The sequence below is a fragment of the Bactrocera tryoni genome, chromosome 5 (assembly GCF_016617805.1).
Source record: "Bactrocera tryoni isolate S06 chromosome 5, CSIRO_BtryS06_freeze2, whole genome shotgun sequence".
NCBI classification, from domain to species: domain Eukaryota; kingdom Metazoa; phylum Arthropoda; class Insecta; order Diptera; family Tephritidae; genus Bactrocera; species Bactrocera tryoni.
The window spans coordinates 31422325-31442438 of NC_052503.1; the positions used below are offsets into that span (position 1 = coordinate 31422325).

The window sequence follows — 20114 nt, forward strand, 5'->3', positions numbered from 1 at the left end:
TGCTCATAAAAGCTGGTCTGTTGTGGTGCTAAAAATCTAACTGTGGTAGGAAAAGTGCCTCCTCTGCAAAGACTTTTGATTAATTTTCTAAACTCACTATTGTTTTTTGTCTAAAATATGTTCGAAGCTCTATGGTAAAATATTTGCCGGGAACTGTGTAAGATTAAGTCACATTCTGTCGGCTTAGTGGCAGGTTAGATTGGCATTCATCTCGAAGGCTGGTCAAACCTCTCATGTCATTGCTAAGGACTATACCCTTTTCAAACTCCCCTCGTTTCTATTGTAAACGCTAGAGAGACTCATGGACCTGTACATTAGGGGTCGAATTCTAAGGAACGGGCTATTAAGTGCTTAGCATGCCTACAGGTCGATCGACACAGTCTTCCACTCAGTAGTGATGGAGCCCTTGTATATAAATACTACATATTACGTTGCGTTATCGAGTGGGCCTTCGAGATTATTGGAGCTCTTAACAAGCCTCAGGTCGAAGCATAACCTCTATTGTCCCTTTTGCAACAGAACGTCTGTGGCATAGTGATGAAGTGACTGTCACTTCGGAAAGTGAATTAGGGCACCCCGAAAGGTGACGAATTTTCCCTTTTGGTGAACGACCTTTTGAAGGAACTTGAGGAACGGTTCTACCAGGTGGTTGCCTAGGTATACGATGCAACTCTTTTGGTAAAAGGAAAATTCCTCAACACCGTTTACGAGATAGCCTAAGGGTATCTAAATATGGTTCCATAGTGATCAGAGAGGAATGTATTAGCCATTTATCCAAACAAAACTGAGCTAGTTTTATCTTCTAGAAGTTCCAAAATCCTTGCCTTACGTTACCTTGAGAGGTTCTATTTATCCACCGGATGACAAGGTGCACTACTTGGGTCATGTCTTTGATAAGAAGCCCTCATGGAAGCCAAACATCGAAAAAAAGTCGTTTACTAGATGGGTACTCGGTTACATTGCCGATGAGACGCCCGCATGAAATTATTTTTGAGTATATGTATGTGCTTTTTGGTTATATGGATCACATTTTATGTTTTAGATAATTTAAAGTCAAAAACTTAAGTTCCTCTTGCCGACCACTGCTCAAGTACCGATGATACTGAGATAATCTCTTTCGGATATTCTATTTAAAGGGAGGATACTCGTAGCAGCAAAAAGCCATCTTTAGCTTAAATTAAAGAAATATGCCATTTCTCCATCTCGTATTAATAAGGTACATAGTTAGAGAGTGGTAGAAATTTCCAACTGGGGTTTAGTTTTTGGTCTACTGATAGTTCAGGCTTCATTATATAATATTAGATTAATAGCCAGAAGCCAAAAATGCGTAAAATGTTTATTTATCTATCAATTTTAAGCGGAATTAAGCTTGATTCCTTATAGAATGATGTGCGGCTTGGCTATAACACTCTTCGCTTCATTCGTAATTATCTACACTTCAATAGCAAGAATAATGAGGAGTCTAGAAACCTTATTGACACTCTACCGACAATCTTCACAGAAGTGTATCGTCAACCAAAAAATATCAAATCTATTTATGCACTTTTTACGTTAACAAATTATTTACACTCAAATTATTCATATTTTACAAGTAAAGTTTAAGAACAACATTTTCAAATTGATTTAATGAAATGAGAACCTCTTACACTTCAATATATCTTTTAGTAAGTAACTCTTAAGCACTGTCAAGAAATAAGTATCTGTGGTATGGAGTTAGTATTATTGCAATTATAATTGGCAATTTGACTGATTGGATGAGAATTAGTGTATGTCTTTTTTGGCAATTTTCAATTAATTTCTCGTAATTATAAAAAAATTTTGCTCAAATATAGACATATTTATATGTAAGTAAAGATTTTATGTATGGGTTTTTATACCTTCCATTTCCGTGGCGGAACAGCGCGCATATCTCCTCGAATGTCTTATTCTTAGTCTCAGGAACCTTCTTGTAGGTGAATATCCAAAATATAGCTAAGAAGACGCTAAATGGCAAGAACGTGTAATTCTCCAATTCAGCCTGTGGGTGGGAGATTAAAAAATTTTGATTTAGAAAAGTATGTTTTTTGAAATTAAAATTAAACAATTATACTTTTTTAGATCGGAAGAGTTTATAAAAAAATATTTTTATTCTTTATAATATTTTTTTAAGTATTTTTTATAACAATTTTGGTAAATTCGTTCTTAAATATTTTCTTTAAAAATATTTTTTAATTTTAAATATAAAATAATATTTTTTTTTAAGTTTTAAATTTTTTTTAATCATATTTTTCTAATAATATTTAATTTTTGTAATATTCTTTTAAAAAATTTTCTTTATTTTTTTAATTTTATTTAAAACATTTTTTTTAATTTTTAATTTTTATGTTTACTTTAATCATATTTATTTTATGTGATATCTTTTGTAAGAACTTTTATAAACATTTTTATAACAATTTCGTAATATTTTCAAAAGTTTTCTTTATAAATATTTTCTAATTTTAAATTTTATATAATTTTTTTAGTTTAAATTTTTTAATTTATTTAATCATATGTTTGAAATAATATTTAATTTTTGAAAATATTTTTCTGAAAATTTTATTTATATTTATTTTTTTATTTTCAAAGTTGTTTAAAATAAAATTTCTTTTAATTTTTAGTTTTCATAATTTCTTTAATTATATTCATTTTATATTTTCTAAAACAAATTTTATATGATGCATTTTATAATAATTTTTTTAAAATATTTTATCGGAAGTTTTTTAATAATAATTTCTGATAGTATTTTTTTTTTATAATTTACTTTTTAACTTTAAATTTTATTTTATATATCTTATATTTGCTTTTTAAACTTTATAATTTCTTTTAATCATATTTTTAAAATAATATTATTTGTAAATAAATTCCATAAATAAAAACAATAATTTTAAAGAAAAAAAAAAAAAATTATAAAATGTATTACAAAAAATAGGAGAAAAATTAATTTAATAAACATTAAACATATATTTTTTATAAAAAAAAAATAATTTATTAAATTAAAAAAAATTATTTAAAAATTATAAAGAAAATATAAAAAATATTTAAAAATTATTAAAAGTCATTAAAACTATTGATTTTGTAATAAATTATTATTATTAAAATTCATAAAAATATTTTTATTTATTTTAATTTAATTTTATTAATTTATAAGATTATCAATTAAAAAGAATAATTCTAAAAGAAAAATATAAAAATATTACAAAAAAACTTTAAAAATTTATTTTGTTAATATTTGTTTTATTTATTATAACCTTTTTTGATATTTATTTTATAATAATTTTTTGTAGTATATTTTTTTTTTATATTTAATTTTTTTTATTTACTAAAATGTATTTTCTATGATGAAAATGCAGACCTAACAATTTTTAATAGCATTTTTAACATCTTTTAATACTTTTTAAAATATTTTTTTTTTAATAATTCTTATATTTTTATGAATTGGTTGCTTTTTATTAATTGTTTATAGTGTATTTTTTAATATCTGTTTTGCAATAATTTTTTTGTGTGTTTGGTTAAAAATATTTTTTTGTTAAAAATCTTTTTTTAATAATATTTGAAAATTTTTTTTTATATTTTTATATAAATATTTGTTAATTTTATTTAAAATATTTATAATAATTTTTTATTTTTAAATAATTATTTGTTAAGTATATTTTTTTTATAATTTTTTATAATAATTTAGTTTTAGAATAAAAGTGCTTTTAATTTACCTTCATACTGGGGAAACCAATGCCGACAACAAAGTTCGCCATCCAATTGACTAGTACAGCGATCGCCATCGCGCTGGGTCTTGGGCCTTGCGAGAACAATTCCGCCGTGATCATCCACGGTATGGAGCCGGGTCCCACGGCGAAGAAGACGACAAAGCCGAGCGTTGACACCACCGACAGATACGACATCCAATCGATCATTTCCTGTACATAACCAAAAAACTCCTATACAAAACGTGTAGTTACCGATTCTCGATGATTTGTAGGCTTTTTCTTGTTTCGTTTTACATTACTTTTGTTTAGGTTTTGTTTTTTCAAATGTAATTTCAACAAATCAAGGAGAATAAAATATTCGTAAAATATAATTTCAAATAAATAAAACATAAAATATATTAAGTAAATAAAGTGACTATGGCGTATTTGTCTAGAAATGGTATTGTTAGCTATTTTAAAATAGTTTCAACACATTGGCGCTTTGCCTAATATACCGTTAGCCTACAGAAATTTCATACAAAGTTGTTGCAAGTTATATATTTCTCATAAGATAGGGTTCTCTGTACAAAATACTTTTTTTACATTGCATTCTGTGGGGCCCTACTGCTACGGACGCTTTCATAAGCAGCGCTCCGTGCGAAAGCTTTAAAAGTTGAAAAGCTCAAAGCTTAAACAAGTTCTGTACAAACAATTGGGTATCTGAAAGCTTTAAATTTTTATTTAATTTTAATCGGTAATTTTAATTTTTATACAATTTTTTCAAGTTTGTTTTATTAATTTGCTTTATTTATTAATAAAATTATTATTATTTCGTTAAAATGACTTTTAATGTAGTGTTTGTTGCTGCTCGTGAAGCTTCAGCTGTGTGTGACTTTTAACAAAGTGTTCATATATTTTTTGAAAATTTTTAAATATATATTAAATTAACCGTTGCTTCAGCTTGTGTTTGCTTAAAATCCTACTCAGTGAAATTTTGACATTTACAAAATGACTCTGGCTTGCATTTCTCGCTTTACATACATACATATGTACATATTGCTATATATGCATTTTCTGTGTTTTTTTGTTGTTGGTGGTGGCGTTTAGCGTTTTGTGTGTAATTTGCTGAACTAAAAATATTTTGTTAGTTTTTTTTCAATAATTTGATTGTGTGTTTGCGCTTTTGGAACAGTGCATATAAATGCTTTGTAATTTGCTTTGTTGCGTGGGTTCGTGTCTAAAGTCTTTTATTTCGATTTGCACTGCTTGCCGAATTGCTTTGATTCAAGTGCTTGATTAATTTCAATTAAAATTAATGAAATTAAAAATATAATAACTCATAAGCAGAAATTATTTATTTTGCGCGTATAACTGTAAACCGTAAACCTTGTCACATACATACTGAAAACGAGTAATCTTGTAGGTGAGTGAGGTCGGCAATGCAGTTAGGACGCAGTTACAGCGCAAAATAAATGTTTGTTGCAATTTTTAAGCCATAAAATAAAAAGTAAGCACTGAAGAAGCCGAAATAAATTTAAAAAAAATTTAATTAAAAAAAATATTTTCTTGTGAGTGTGCTTTTATCGCTGAGGGTAAAAAGCCTGCCAAGTCGAGAATTTCTTTCATTTTGCAGGGGAACAGACATTTGAATAAATGAGTTTCGCTGTGAATTTTCGAATTTAAAATTTTTATACTTTTTTTAACAAAATTAATTTTGTTTTTATATCCATGCCATTTAAAAAAAGTTATCTTCTGGTAGATTTCATACTCTGGCAACTTGTAAGAATTAAAGCCAGCGTAGTACCTTCAGGTATATAAGGTCTGTTAGTTTTATGGGGTCTAAGCCACGTTTTCATCCGATTTTATTTAGTCTTGAGTCTCAAGATATGTGTTAATCTAAAAGTGAGCGGTGCCACACCTGTCGTCCAATTTTTACTCCGACTCCACTAAAGCGCTATTATACTATCTCGCGAGGAAGTGAAAGGTCTATGAGACATAAGGTACTTCTTTAATCAATAAATTAAATAATCAAATTCTGACCATTGAGAACTGGTTTTTTTAAATAACAAACGTTTGGACTCTCTTGTAAAAAGTTGACTCAGAAAAACTCAAATTTTCAGCAAAAAGCTCTTGGAGTGTTCAGCAATTATAAGCATTTTTCGCGTTTCTTTCATCAAATATTACACAACACCAACTTTCAAGCAACTTCAAAAGCTCAAAGCTTTGAAAGTTATCATCTCTTCCTATTTTACTTTCTTTCATTTAATAAACCTTACATCTTCAACTTTCAAGCAACTTTAAAAGCGTTTAAAGCTTTATTAGGCTCTCATATCTTCCCATTTTTTCTGATATTCTGGAACTACCTATCGCAGCTTCACTGATTATTCGCATATTTCTGCTATCTTTCATTAAATAGACCTTACATCTTCAACTTTTAAGCAACTTTAGAAGTTCAAAACTTGTAAAACTTTATTAAGCTATCGACTCTATCAACTTCTCATATTCTGGAACTATCTATCGCAGTTCCACCTATTATTCGCATTCTCCTATCCTCTTTGATCAAATAGAACTCTACATCACCAACTTTCAACAAACTTTAAAAGCTCAAAACTTTAAAAGCTTTTTTAAGCTATCATCAGCATTTTAAAAACGTAAATCTTTAAAAGCTCTTTTAAGCTGTCATCTCATTTTTTATATGCTTCAATATTATTAATACAACGCCCGATTGCTTCGGCATTTCTATGGGTAGAAATTCGAGGATAAAATGAACCGCTATTTATAAAGTGGTTGAGTATTATATATCAACTATTTGAATAAAATCATAGCTCCACAACCTTTAAAACGCAGTTATGACAAGTTTTTAATTTTTGTGAACTTTTGGAACAGTGTCACTAATATTTTAAGTGGGTGAGAATCGCTGAAAAATTTAATGGTTAAATGAAATTCCGTGCTTATTATGCACTTAGCTGTTTTCTCCCGATACACCAGCTTCCAGTTTATTGATATCGGTGCAAATATTTGTTTTGGATATTAATTTCATAATACCCGTTTCGAATTTTCCGTCACACTTTAAACTCATTTATTCAAATACTTAACCTAAAAACATAATATAGTGTAAACAACTCACAAATACTGAAGCATGCAAAAACAATGTTATCAGATAAGCTAAAATAGAAACAAAATAACTTCGTGAACACAACTACAGCTGAGAAAAGTCAACGAGTGTTTGGATTGCAAGCAAACGAAAAAGTTGATAACTCAAAAAATATATTTTAGGCTATGAAAGTATTTGAGAAATCAGAATTACTAAATTGAAGCGAAATGCTATTTAATAGTTAAATAAATTAGATGGAATTTGCAAAGCGTGCACATGCGTTTCAATGACATATTTTAATTTTAATATTATTGTTGTTATTATATTTATTTTTAGTTAAGAACGAGTTTATAACATTTCATGCTATAAAATATGCTGGGTATTATAACGTTCATAACGGCCTAAACTGATTATAAATATTGTTATATGATTTATTATATAATTACTAATATTTCTTTAAAATATTTCAAATTTTAAATTTTTATAAATTTTTTTTTTCAATATTTTTAATTTTTTTTTTAATATTTTTGAATATCAAGGACTAAAAATTCGTAATTTTCATTTTACTAAGCATTCCTTTAGCATGCAGTAAAATTTACCGCTAATCGAACAATTATTTTTCAAAATATTTTTCGAAATAAACATAGAATATTTTTCAGCAACTAAATCGGCGCTCTTTAAATATAAGACGACCATAGATATTATTTTTATATTTTTTCTAAAAAATAAATGCTATACAAACCACATAGACTCTTAACGACAAACGGTAAATGCACGTTTCTTTAAATTTTTTAAATTCAATACTTGCCCTTCGCCGTAAGTGGGCCGAACATTCATTGTACCGAATGTTGGCCCAACTCATTTGTTTACTTGCCTTAATTAAAAATGAAATCGTTATGAATATCGAGAATATGAACATGCCACCTAAACCGTATAGATGGAGTGTTCGACGACCGGTGCGATCCATTAACGGTATTGAGACGAGCGTCATTAGTAACTGTAAAAATTTCGAATAAATATAACCAAAAAAAAATCAATCAAAAGTTGTGCGTGCAAACCATTATGGCGCCGATGCCTATCGTTGAGAATTTGGCGCTCTCCTCCGTCAGGCCGGAGCTCATGAATAGCGATGTCGAGTAGTAGAGTACCGCATTGATACCGCTAAATTGCTGACTCAGCTGCATAACAATGCCGATAATCAATGGCGGTCGCAGTGTGGGCGAACAGATGAGCTCCATGGTGGAGATGTGGCTTTCGGATTGTTGAGCGCGTTCTTCGGCGCGCATCTCTTCGATGTCTTCCTCAACCGAACTAGAGGCACGTAGTCGTCGTAACGCTGTAAAAAAATTATATATTTATAATTTTGAGAGATGACAAGAAAACAACGATAAAAATTAGCTTTGTCGAATTTAGTATCGCCTTAAACGTAGGCAATTGTTCTCGTTATAAAACACAGCATACATTTAAGCTGTTAGCAAAGTCTCACACCTTATACACTTATTTAAGACAAGGTAAAATAAAAATTCTTATACAAATACTAAGCTAGAAGTAAACCAAAAGTAGACAACGTTTTCATTTCTAATAAAACTCTGGCTACAAAAAGGCATTTCCGTTTAGCACGGTTTAAAACCTATTCAATTTATTAAAGGAAATGAACAGTCGGGCCACTTTGAGGAACACTTTACCTAAGAACGTATCATATACATCATCTGACTTTAATTATTAATACCGTCTGAAATATCAATTTTGATAAAAAATAACAGCTTGAAATTAATTGTGCCCTAAATATAGCCAAGTTTCGCACTTATTACTTTAATGACTAAAAATAGGATCATTTAAAACAATTCGCTCCCTTTCTAGCATAAAATTATGACCTTCTATCTTAACGCTTAATATATGCAACGTTTTGAGCTATATTATGTTCCTTTACAGACCAAAAAATCAATTTGTTGCCTACACTTAGGTGCTGATGTTTAGCAAAGTCTCATACCCAAATTGTTAAAAATAGTTAAAACAATACTAATTTCTTACTATATTAGCCGCCAACTTACCTCTTCGGGCTTCCTCCTCCCATTGTTTCGTTATAAGCAGATATCTGGGCGATTCCGGGCATACCGGCAGTAATATTAATTGCAATATTGCTGGACATATGGCTAGACCAAGTAAAATTGGCCAGCCTTCATTAGTTCCTAAAATTTGTTCGATTCCCAACACTTGGGATAGTAGTAAACCTATTGTCACAGCCAATTGATTTACAGTACCTAATCCACCGCGTAAGTTCAGTGGCGCTATTTCGGAGATGTACATTGGCACCAATGATGTATTAAGACCTACAAAAAATAATTGAAAACACGCCACATACATATTTAATGCATACGATTATATATTTGTATAGAGTTAACGCACCGCAATTAACACCAATAATAAATCGGCCAAGGAATAACATTTCATAGGAATGACTAACTTTGGTAAAACCCATTAGACAAGCACCCGATATGCCAAGTACATTATTTAATAATAATCCGCCTTTTCTGTAATGCAATAAAAATTCGTCAAGTGATTACTTTGCATTAAGTATACGAGTAATTAATTATGTAATTATATAATTACAGTAATTGTATTTGAAAAATATCTCTATTTTAACTCACTCATTTGCGGCCTTTTGTTGCACTTACCTGCCGAAGCGATTGGCCATCCAACCGCCGCTGAAACCACCCAACATGCCGCCAATGGCGAATATCGACACCGCCACCGAGTACAGCTGTTGTATAAACTCCTCGCTAATATCCTCACCATAGCGATCCTTGTATACATCCTTCATGAAATTCTCAATATTCTTTTCGGGCGCATTTATCACACCGGTATTGTAACCGAACTGCAACATGCCCAGCACCGCTGAGAATATCGAGTATGTTAGGAAGAAGGTAAGACCCTGTAGAAAGCGAAGGAAAAGAGCAAAAAAAGATGCGTTGTAAATAATGTAAGTTTCTTAAAAATTTTATGGAAATGTGCGCAGTGGAATATAAAAAATTAAGCTGAGTGCAAAACTCAAAATATAGAAATCATATTAGAAACAAATTTCTTATTATAACTGTTAAGCCGAGTAAGTTGTTCCAATGTGAGTACGAGGTTATGAAGTGATTTCGTTTCTTCTAGAAAAAAAAAAAATACAATAAAAACTTGTAAAGTAAAAATTAAATTATTTGAGCGATGACAAAATATATATTTTTTTATTTACTTAGTCTTTCTACTTCAGCTAGAAGCCTTAAAAATTATATGGGTGTAGAGTTTTGGCCTTTCGTATAGATGTAGATAGATTCCAAGGACGTAACTACCATGAGTCGTACCGATAAATAATTGGAATTTATATTTTTTTCTTTTCAGGGCTTTCAATCAAATATTTGTTGTAGAGTCGAACTTTTTAGTTGATATCAAAAATGAATAAATAGGTGGACTAAGCTAGAAAAGGTTCAGTGCTTGGATAGAAAAATGATTCTATACTTCGGATTCGGCAAATTTCATGCTAAAAGCGTAAAAACTTGAAATTCTAAGGCTGACTCGAAATTTTCGTGAGAGATAAGTTTACAAAGCTTGTAGCTATTAAAATCACTATTCTGTGAATTTGACAAATTCAATATTTTGCTAATTTGTCATGATTTTTCAATACTTTGTCATAACTAAAAAGCTCTTTTCTTGATAAATTGTCGAGATGTCAAATGTTCCTGACAGTGTTTTTCATCGAAATGTTTCGAAATCCTGTAGAATTAAACTTAAATGTGTTCCACAATATTGTCTTCTCTCCCAATGAAGAATGGTGTCCAGAAGTGGTGAGGTGGACAGGGATACAGCGATAAGTCTCTTATACGGATTGGTCCAAAGTAGATAATCGGGAGGAGGTGCTTTTCAGAAAAATAAGTTACCAGAATCGCCTTTTGACTACCTGACCACTGCAGTATCTTCCAAGCATAGATCACAGATTCCTGTTCTGTCAAACAAGATATATATATTCATTTATAGTATACAGATAGCCAAGCGGCTTAGAATTCACAAAGACTCTCTTAGGGTGTCATCAAAGATGGTAAAAGAATGCCAAGATTCCTTAGTGGATCTAGCATCCTACTTCACCATAAATCTAAAAAGAATTCCAGGACATAGTATAATCCTTGGTAGCTGTGAAGCAAATGAACATGCCAGATCAGGCATACCTTACAATTATAATCCTTAAAAGAGGGACTTTATATTATAGATATTTCATCAGCAAATATGAAAGACTATATCGCTGAGAGAAAGACTATATGCTTGTTGGTTGGTTGGCTTGTCGATCTCTAACTTGGTCAACAAGCACGCAGGCATATCATAAATGGAACATGGACCACATATGTATGTATGCCGACTATTAAAATTGTAACGAAATGACATAAGAACTTTAGCAGGAGTGATTTAAGGTCATTGTTTAATTGGTAGACATCCTAGCAGACTGGGAAAACATGCAATGACTAGAGTTGAAGCTTTCCGGAGGTAGAAAAAGTAGAGAACGTAGAACAAATTCTTCTATGCAAATTTGAGGTTTAAGCTTATAGTAGGGACACAAAAAAAATATCATCAGAAAATTCCCAAAAATCGTAAACTGTTAGAGTTGGTTTGGAAATTTCGTTTTCATGACTTTATGGTGTCACACGATTTTTGGGAATGAACTCCATGCTAAGTTACGTTGTAGTTGCTGTAAGCTTATAGTTAAGACATGAACCTTTACAATGCTAAAAGGGGTAGAAATAAATATTTATTATTAGAGATTAGAAGATGAAGCTTTCTCTTAACGATTTTTTAGAGTTAGCTACGTAATTTCGATTTCATAGCTTCTTTATAGGCTAACACGATTTTTGGGAATGAACTCCATGCTGAGCTTCGTTGAAATCGCTGTAAGTTTATAGTGGAGACACGAACCTTAGCAATGCTAAAAGAGGTAGGAATAAATATTTATTCATAAATATCGGAGGATAAAGCTTTTTTTAATGATGTTTAGGTGAGTAATTCTTCAAGCAGAATATCTCGCTAGGCTCAGCTATATCTGTATGAATATATCCATATAATGCGGTATATAGACTTGATCGGTCTTTTGAAAAGCGGTAATGGCATGGCTGTAAAAGTTCAAAAAAAAAGTTATAAAAAAGGTTATAAAACATTTAAAAAATAAATAATAAATTTTTCAAAAATAAATGAAAAATATTTATTACAAAATAAAAATGCAAAGTAGAATACAAAATCAAATATTTATTTTCATTAGCTTTTACATGAGTTTTGGAATTTTTTAGCAAAAAACTATTACATAAAAATAATTATAAATAATTAAAGAAAGGATTATGAAGAAGCGGTCTGTATTGATAAATGACATTATGCGCTCAACTTTGTTGTCATACTGTAAAAGTAATAAGCAAGTGTATGTAATTCGTGTACCGATATGAGAACCGATTGTATATGGCTTTTTGGGGGTTTTTTTTGTTGTTTTATAAAGTTTTGAATTTGGCTGATTTGCACGCATAATGAGATTTTACATATTGTTGTACATGAATATAAATGAAATTCAAGTATTAATTACACAACATGGCAAATAATTTAAGCTACAAACTTGTTCTAAAAGTCTTAGCTTCCGTCTGTGTGTGTGCTCCTCCAGTCTGTCGACGTATTCGCGCAGCTCTTCGATTTCCTCTTTGACTTGTTGCACGGTGTCTAGTTCGTGCTTGATCGCCACCATGTCGCGTTTCACCTAAAATATTGTGTACAAAATGAGTTAATTGGGAAAAATTTAATGTAATATGAGGATATTGTTTTTGGAAGTGATCTTTTAAAAAATTTTACTTATATTTTTAGTCTTTAGTGATATACATTGTATATAGTACAAAATAAAGATTTATTTTAATGCTCTTAAAAATAAGTTTTATGGAATTAAGTGCACTTTTTATTTGGAAATTAGTAACTCTCTTGATGGTAGTAAAATATCTGGCAACACTGAAGTTCGTTTACTCTCGATATGGTGGATTTGTTTCAATTATTGTGTCAAATAACTGAATAGAGAGAGTGGGAGAAGGAGATAGAGTGGTGGGAAATTTAAGATTTTTTGTTGCAGAATTTGTGATTTCCAAAGAGTAAAGATCAGGGTATGATGCTAATATTTCATATATTCAAACAGCTGAACTATCTATTAATTGGTTTGAAGTTCAAACCTTAAAAGTCCAATCTTTCTAAATCTTTCAGTATATAAATATATCTGAAACGAGAAAATATGTAAAAACTCTGGAATTGTTTCTTTCTTCAACTATTCTGGGTGCGAGGTCACAGCGGAACCACAGGTAACTGCAAAGCTGACGAGCTAACAATAAGTGCTACTATCGGAGCTACAGTATCTTCGAATGTTCTACTATTGGAAAGCTAGATTTCGCGGAAGCTTGCCCGTCGCTGGGCTATCATTAGTTCTCGCGCTGTTGCAACATTTTTCTAACGCAAAATGGAACGTAAGATGTGAGCTTTTCGCCTTCAGTAAGGTTAGTCTTTCACAAGTTATGGTGTTCTAACTGGTCACTGTATTTTTCGTGTTCACGGTCTGAGGGTACAATTCTAACTGGATAGCAGTTGTAAAGGTGAAACAAGAGGTAGAAAAATCTCAACACTTCCTATTTATTTGTCTCGCGAGATCAAGGCCTAATTTCCTCGAAAGTAACTCTTTAACCATTGAGCTGGTGGGAAGAGAAAAAACACCTAAGCAGATTTTTAATGTCCCCAAGGTGCTTTTCGATTTATAGGAACTTATTATGGACATTTTTTTGCGGCTTCAAAAACTACTATATTTAGTAGTCCAAGTGCGAGTCCCATCTTGAGAATTGGCCACAGAACCTAATATAAGTTCCTCAACAGTATTTCACTAATAATGTTTCTCAAAATTATGAACATATATTTCCAAGCCTTAACAACAACGATACTCCTCAAAAGTTTTAGAGAAATTAAGAACATTCTGAAATTTTCGACTGATTTAACTTTTGAACTTTTATAGAACCGAGGTTCCCATTCCATTTATGATTGAGAAATATACGTATCAAAGAAATGTAGAAATTGTCCATAATGTTCAGAAGATTTGAGAAATCTCAAAAGAGAGAAAGAGAGCTGAATTGCCAAACATCAGAGTAACCTTTTTTTTTGAAGAGCATAGAAAGTTTAAATGAGTGTATTCAAAACTTTTGGGGACACAAAAAGTTTATAAAAATTATACGAAGAAGATTTTCAATTATTATGAAAGTATATTCACGCAATACATGTAAGTAGGAATCATTATACGTAACACCACTCGTAAAATGCATCGAAGAGCACCTTTTTTTCCTCACTTTTCGAACAGATGGTTTTTAGAGAGATGGTTTGGCTACTCGATTAACGACCAGCTGTTTTTGGTGATAATTAAAATTCTTCAGCTATTTTCCATATTGTCAATGTACACAACCAAATTGACAGCCTGGACAACAACCCTCTCTGACAGATCGAGAAGACTGCGGGAAATGCCTTAAGTAGAGCACCATGGAAACAATAGAGCATCTCTTGTGCACTAGTTACGCATTTTCAAGACTACGCTGTAAGCATCTGGAGTCTCCACAGTATGATACACTGGAGGAGGTATCGACAGTGAGGCCGCAGAGTATTTTAAAATTCGTGTTAAGCGATGACTACTCCTTTTGGACTCAGCAACTGAACTCCATCTGGTATCGCATTTGACCAAACTGGTCTATGCGTATCTTAATGGCCTACCAGATTAATCTAACCTAACCTATGGTCACTTTGTTGGAATTATATGTATCTATATACATTAAGGGAATGTAATTTAAATCTACAAATAATTAGTAATAAAATACTTACAACTCTAACTACTTATATTCTTATTCATATTAAAAGTTAAAGTATTAAAAGTTCACTAAATTTTCTCCGGACTTTCATGAAAGATTTATTTGTTTATATGACATAAGTATCTAAACTTACCACATCGCCAAAAAAAACTCACCTCGGACACTTCGCTTTGACAGCTCTCCACGGATTTGGTTAGCTCCTGCAGCTGTGTACGTATTTCACACAAGGCGACTGTCGTCTCCAAGTGTCGATCGCCTCTCTGAAGCTCATCCAGTTTGGCTGATAAATTCATGCTCATCACGCTAACTTGCTTTTGCAAACTGTCACGTGGTAACGTTTTGTAGCAGTGGTATGTTACGTGGCGCGGTGCGGCGACAATTGGACGACCATTCAAATGCAATTACATGTTATTAATTTGATTGGCGATAATGCAGTTGCAGCAAGAGGTCGACGGCAGACAAGTTGATGGGCCGCAATTGGTGTTGCAAGCAGGTGATATGCAATATTGTTTATGTTGTTGTTGTTGTTATTGATAAGTATCATTAAATCACGGTTACAGTTACAGTTGTGCAGCGGTCCATAAACACATACACACACACATGCATGCATTTAAATACATGAGTTGCATGTTGCAAGTGGCACGTTGCAGTTGATATGCATGTGTTTAGCATTATTTATGTGTAGATATATGGGTGTGTGCGTCGTTATTATTGTTTGACAAGTGATGGCGGCGTTGTGTGGCACACAAATAACGGTGAAATTCCGGCGCACAGATTGTCACGGAAATGCAGCACCGAAATCAGAGCGCGACATTTGTAGTCATATGTATACATGTTGAGTTGTATATACATATTTATATAAATATATACATATGTAGGTATGTATTGCGATTTTAGTGATTTCATGTTGCACATTGCAAGTCGAATTTGCAGGTGGCGCGGCAAGAAATGGAGAAATGTATTATATATAAGTAATGTGGCATGAACGGAGCAATGCAGTAGGGGTAAGTTAGTTAAGAATGCTAGACATTTTTTATATATATGTACTGCAATTATGAGCGAAAAATGCGAAAATGCAATTTATTTACAAATATTTATGTATATATGTATGTAGAAGAAAGTATATATGTATGTATTGCAAAATTATTTTTGAGCAATTTACGTACGAAACGCGCAAAGGAAGCAAGAAATTAAAGCATTTCACGGTAAATAAATGCAAGTAAATATATATATGTACTATATACAGGTGTATAAATATGAGTATGGAAAATTATACGAAAGAAGCAGCGTTACAACAAATGCCTTATTTATGAGTTGTTGCACGTGAAGCAGCTACATTTGTGGCAGCAATGCATGTCAAAAACGCTATATTTATTTTTATTTATTTGTAGAGTATATGAGGTGTGGATATTTTTGTATGTAATATGTACATGTATGTATGTATGTACTATATATTTTGCAGTATTTTATACCCTGAACCGTTTCAATTTGGCAAGATATTTGCACAAAATTTGGCTTGTAGTATTGTTTAAGACAGCGGTATAATATCTGAAGAAACTGTTTAGATCGGAACACTATAGCCTATAGCTGCCATACAAACTGGTCGTTCAAAATGCAGTCCTCGTATGGAAAACTACTTTATTTGACAAGGTATCTTCAAGAAATTTGGCATGAATGATTATCCAACAAAATGGTATAATAAACAAAGAAATTTTACAGATCGGAACACTATAGCCTATAGCTGCCATACAAACTGGTCGTTGAAAATGCGGTCCTCGTATGGAAAACTTCTTTTTTTGACAAGGTATCTTCAAGAAATTTGGCATGAATGATTATCCAACAAAATGGTATAATAACCAAAGAAATTTTTAAGATCGGAACACTATAGCATTTAGCTGCCATAAAAATTGACTGTTAAATATTCAGATCTTATATGGACAACTTTTTTATTTGACAAGATATTGTCATGAAATCTGGCGTGGATCATTATTGTAGGTAGATGTAAAATGTATGAAGAAGTAACTCTGATCGAACTACTATAGCGTATAGCTGCCATAAAAACTGATCGATTAAAAAGTACTTGAAAGAAATCTTTTATATTTGTGAAGGGTATTATAATTTCGGTGCAATCTAAGTTACCTGTTTTTCTTGTTTATTGCTTATTTCCATACCGCCCCCTTTTTTGTGCCCCTGCTAACCAGCTATTATTACATAAATCATACGAATAAAAACTAAATTCAGCGTTGCCGTTGCCATGGCCTCTGCAAATGAATTGAAATTCCAGTCAAAGCAGAGGACAAATGAAAGCGCTAAAGCGCTGCAGCGAAAAGGAAATTTATTGCATTCTTATTATTATTATTTCATGTGATTGCTTTATTGTTGTTTTTTATATTATTTTGCGTTTTTCTTTTTTATTTACTTGCAACATTCTTCGGCACGGCATAAAAAGCTTGGCAGTAAAAATAGCGCAGGCAATCAAATGTATGTAGAAAATAACGGTTTTTAAAATTCAGGTGAAATAGTGAATTGTGAAATGTTGATATTCATAAATTTCAACTCAAATATATGCATATGGGTGCGTGTTGTAGTGCATAAAATATGCTGTAACAATTTGTTTATATTAACTGCGGTCGGTTACACGTGATTGTCGCAGGAATGGCTTAAGGGCGTCGAGTTTTGAGAAAGCAATGATTTTTCTTTGCTTGTGTTTGTTGTAAATTTATGAAGAAATACTTAAAGGGTGACTTAAAGGGTGTTATAATATTTTCTTAGCCTCAACGCTAAATTTGTATTTTGTTTTCAGATCAAAAACTTTATGTGAGAAGGCTACAAAAAAGTTATTCAATTGAATGCAAAACAGTAGAGTAATTGGTTGCCTCCTTACAGCGGTATAAGCCCTGACTAACTTAGTTTTTTAATTATACAAATATGCGCGATTTATACCAGTTGTTTGTTCGATTCACAATTCTTCAAATTTTGAATTTCAACATGCCAGATTTGCAGGTTTTCAATTCAGTACCTACTGGTGGAAATAGAGGAAGAGGAACAGCTCCACTTCGTTAGAGAGTTGGTGGAGTAGGACCTGGCTGCACTTGGTATCTCGAATTGGCGCCAAATAGCGAAAAGAAGAAACGACTGGCGGGGTAGTTGAACATTTCGAGCGTAGATTCTTTTCAATGAAAGTATTGCTGCCGTTCACACAAGTGTAGCTGAAGACCGCAATTTGTAGATTCCAAGACGTTCTCATGAATTGAGACTGCCTCAAACCACAACCTGATAGATTTTGAGAAATGATTTGTTCGTACACAATTGTTTTCACTTAAAACCTGATGCCATTGGACCACCGCAAACGTCGTGAATTTGCTAAATTTGCATTGGAACAACTTGAAAACGATTTTCTTAAGAAAACCATCTACTCCGATGAGACTCACTTGCAACTTAGTAGTGCGTTAAATAAAAAAAAAATTGCCGATTCTGGTGTGAAGAAAATCCATAAATTATTCATAGAAATTCAATAAATTTACTTAAATTGACAGTTTGGTGTGGTGTTTAGCTTGATGCAATCATCGGTCCGTATTTCTTTCGAAAAGAAACTGGTGAAGCCGTGGAGGACATGTGAATGATGTTATATTCAGAACTTAACGGTTGTATTAAAAAAAAACTCTTGGTAATGCGATGTTTTCTTTGAAATGACTTTATTGTGAATTAAAAAGTTTGCAAATTTTCTGTGGAGCAGTTGAGTGGCTTACAGTACTCTTAGAGTGTTTTTAGATCATACAAACCTTGTGTCATATATCGACTAATGGCAACATTGTTAAAAAACTCAGTAAAATTTTGTTCGAAAATCAACATATGGATCGTCTCAATAAATTCTAATTAAAGCTCTGATTTCTGATTTTACTAAAATGGCAGCCAGGCAAGCTAAAGAGACCGATGTTACATATGTACATCAAACACACCAGCAATGAAAATCTATGGTAACCTCGAATCTTGTAGTCCATGAATACAACAAGAAATCTCAGCAAGAAATTCCTCTTTTGAAAATTTGTGTTTCTAATTGAAACACAGGTAAGGAGTGCCTGAAACTAATACAGGAGTTTTTTAGAAAGTCTACTTTGTCACGAACAAAAGTATTTGAGTATTTGAGTTACACAAAGCGTTCTGTTAAGGTCGTAAAGTGATCGAAAACTTGCTTTATGAGAACTGCTTCCTGCCAACGACGGTAATCATGAAAGTGTAAAAATAAGCAGTTTTGAAAATGGGCATGTTGGGATCTTAGAGCTAGAGGAAGGCCTCAACTTCTCATATCGATCGAGTGAGCACTCTTACCAAAGGACCTCACATCGAGTAGAGGTCTCAAAAGAGATGCTCGATAACGTGGCTAAGGACCCTACATTGATCACACCCATCATTACTGGTGCCATGGCGTAGGTTCCTGATTATGACGTCGTAACTGTTCAACAATCTAGTAAATGAGACACCAAAAATTGACCGACACCGAAGAAACTAAAATTTGCTGAAGGTGCTGAAGGTCATCCCAGTTGAGGCTTATAACAAGTGTATAGAAATTGGAATTTAACCATTGGATTGAAGATTTGCTTTATAATATGTAAACTGTTACTATTTTGTCAGTCCGGGTCAAATTTGTTCGACCCTACATCTTGCTTATTTTTAAGACTTAACCGCCGAGGAGATTTTGGTTCAGGAGTCTATTTTGAAGACGAAAATTAAGATTTGCTTTATGACATGTGCCTGTCAGTCCGGTTCAAATTTGCAGAAACACATCCAACTAATGCTTAAGTTTTAACCGGCGAGAGAAGATTTGCTTATATATAGATAACTTTATAACTGCATTAATTGAAAATGTTAAGCAAATTGAGAGAAAAAAGGCTTCGAAATGCATCCTTACGTGAATATGTTCTGCATAATTATCGGATATACTTTTACGAACTCGTATTTAGTACAACAAAACTTTAATTCAATGCCTTGATTAATACTAAACTTCTTCCGTAATATTTATATCTCCATTGTTTATTGCGTATCCGATTATACTAAAGTCATTTGTGTTATTTTAGATTTTAGTTAAATATACTATATGTATAGGTATAAAGCAGAATTTCCGCATTTCAGCTGTGCGAAGGAATATGGAATGCGCGCTGCGTCATTGCAAAAACGCCTACTGCCGATTGGAAACAAAATTGCAACAACATACCATAGCATTACAGCAGCGTAGAGGAAAAACAACTTCGAAAACAAAACAAATTTTCATTGTTGTTGTTTTTTCTACCTTTTGCACGCACATTTCATGAAATTCAGGCAGCAGCATTTCCTGCATCCTGCATATTTTATCCCTTGGACGTGTGGCGCGAACAATGCGAAGCGAAAACGATAACAACATTTACATTATGGCCTACAAAATGAAGCGATTTAAGAACTTTT

General features: G+C 32.2%; 2 protein-coding genes across 2 annotated transcripts in view; both read right to left on the reverse strand.

Moving 5' to 3' along the window:
• Positions 1-20114, reverse strand: part of LOC120779133 (glucose transporter type 1-like) — a 145561-nt gene that overhangs the window by 14370 nt on the left and 111077 nt on the right. The window contains 7 exon segments of the mRNA XM_040111336.1: positions 1878-2017; positions 3726-3929; positions 7667-7789; positions 7851-8128; positions 8844-9122; positions 9199-9323; positions 9468-9724. Coding sequence (XP_039967270.1) covers positions 1878-2017; positions 3726-3929; positions 7667-7789; positions 7851-8128; positions 8844-9122; positions 9199-9323; positions 9468-9724 — 1406 coding nt within the window.
• LOC120779131 overlaps positions 12172-20114 on the reverse strand; it is a 46797-nt gene continuing 38854 nt past the window's right edge. Inside the window, exons 4-5 of the mRNA XM_040111335.1 lie at positions 14831-14996; positions 12172-12556 (exon numbers count right to left, since the gene is read on the reverse strand). Coding sequence (XP_039967269.1) covers positions 12374-12556; positions 14831-14996 — 349 coding nt within the window. The 3' untranslated portion in view covers positions 12172-12373. The remainder of the gene's footprint in view (positions 12557-14830; positions 14997-20114) is intronic.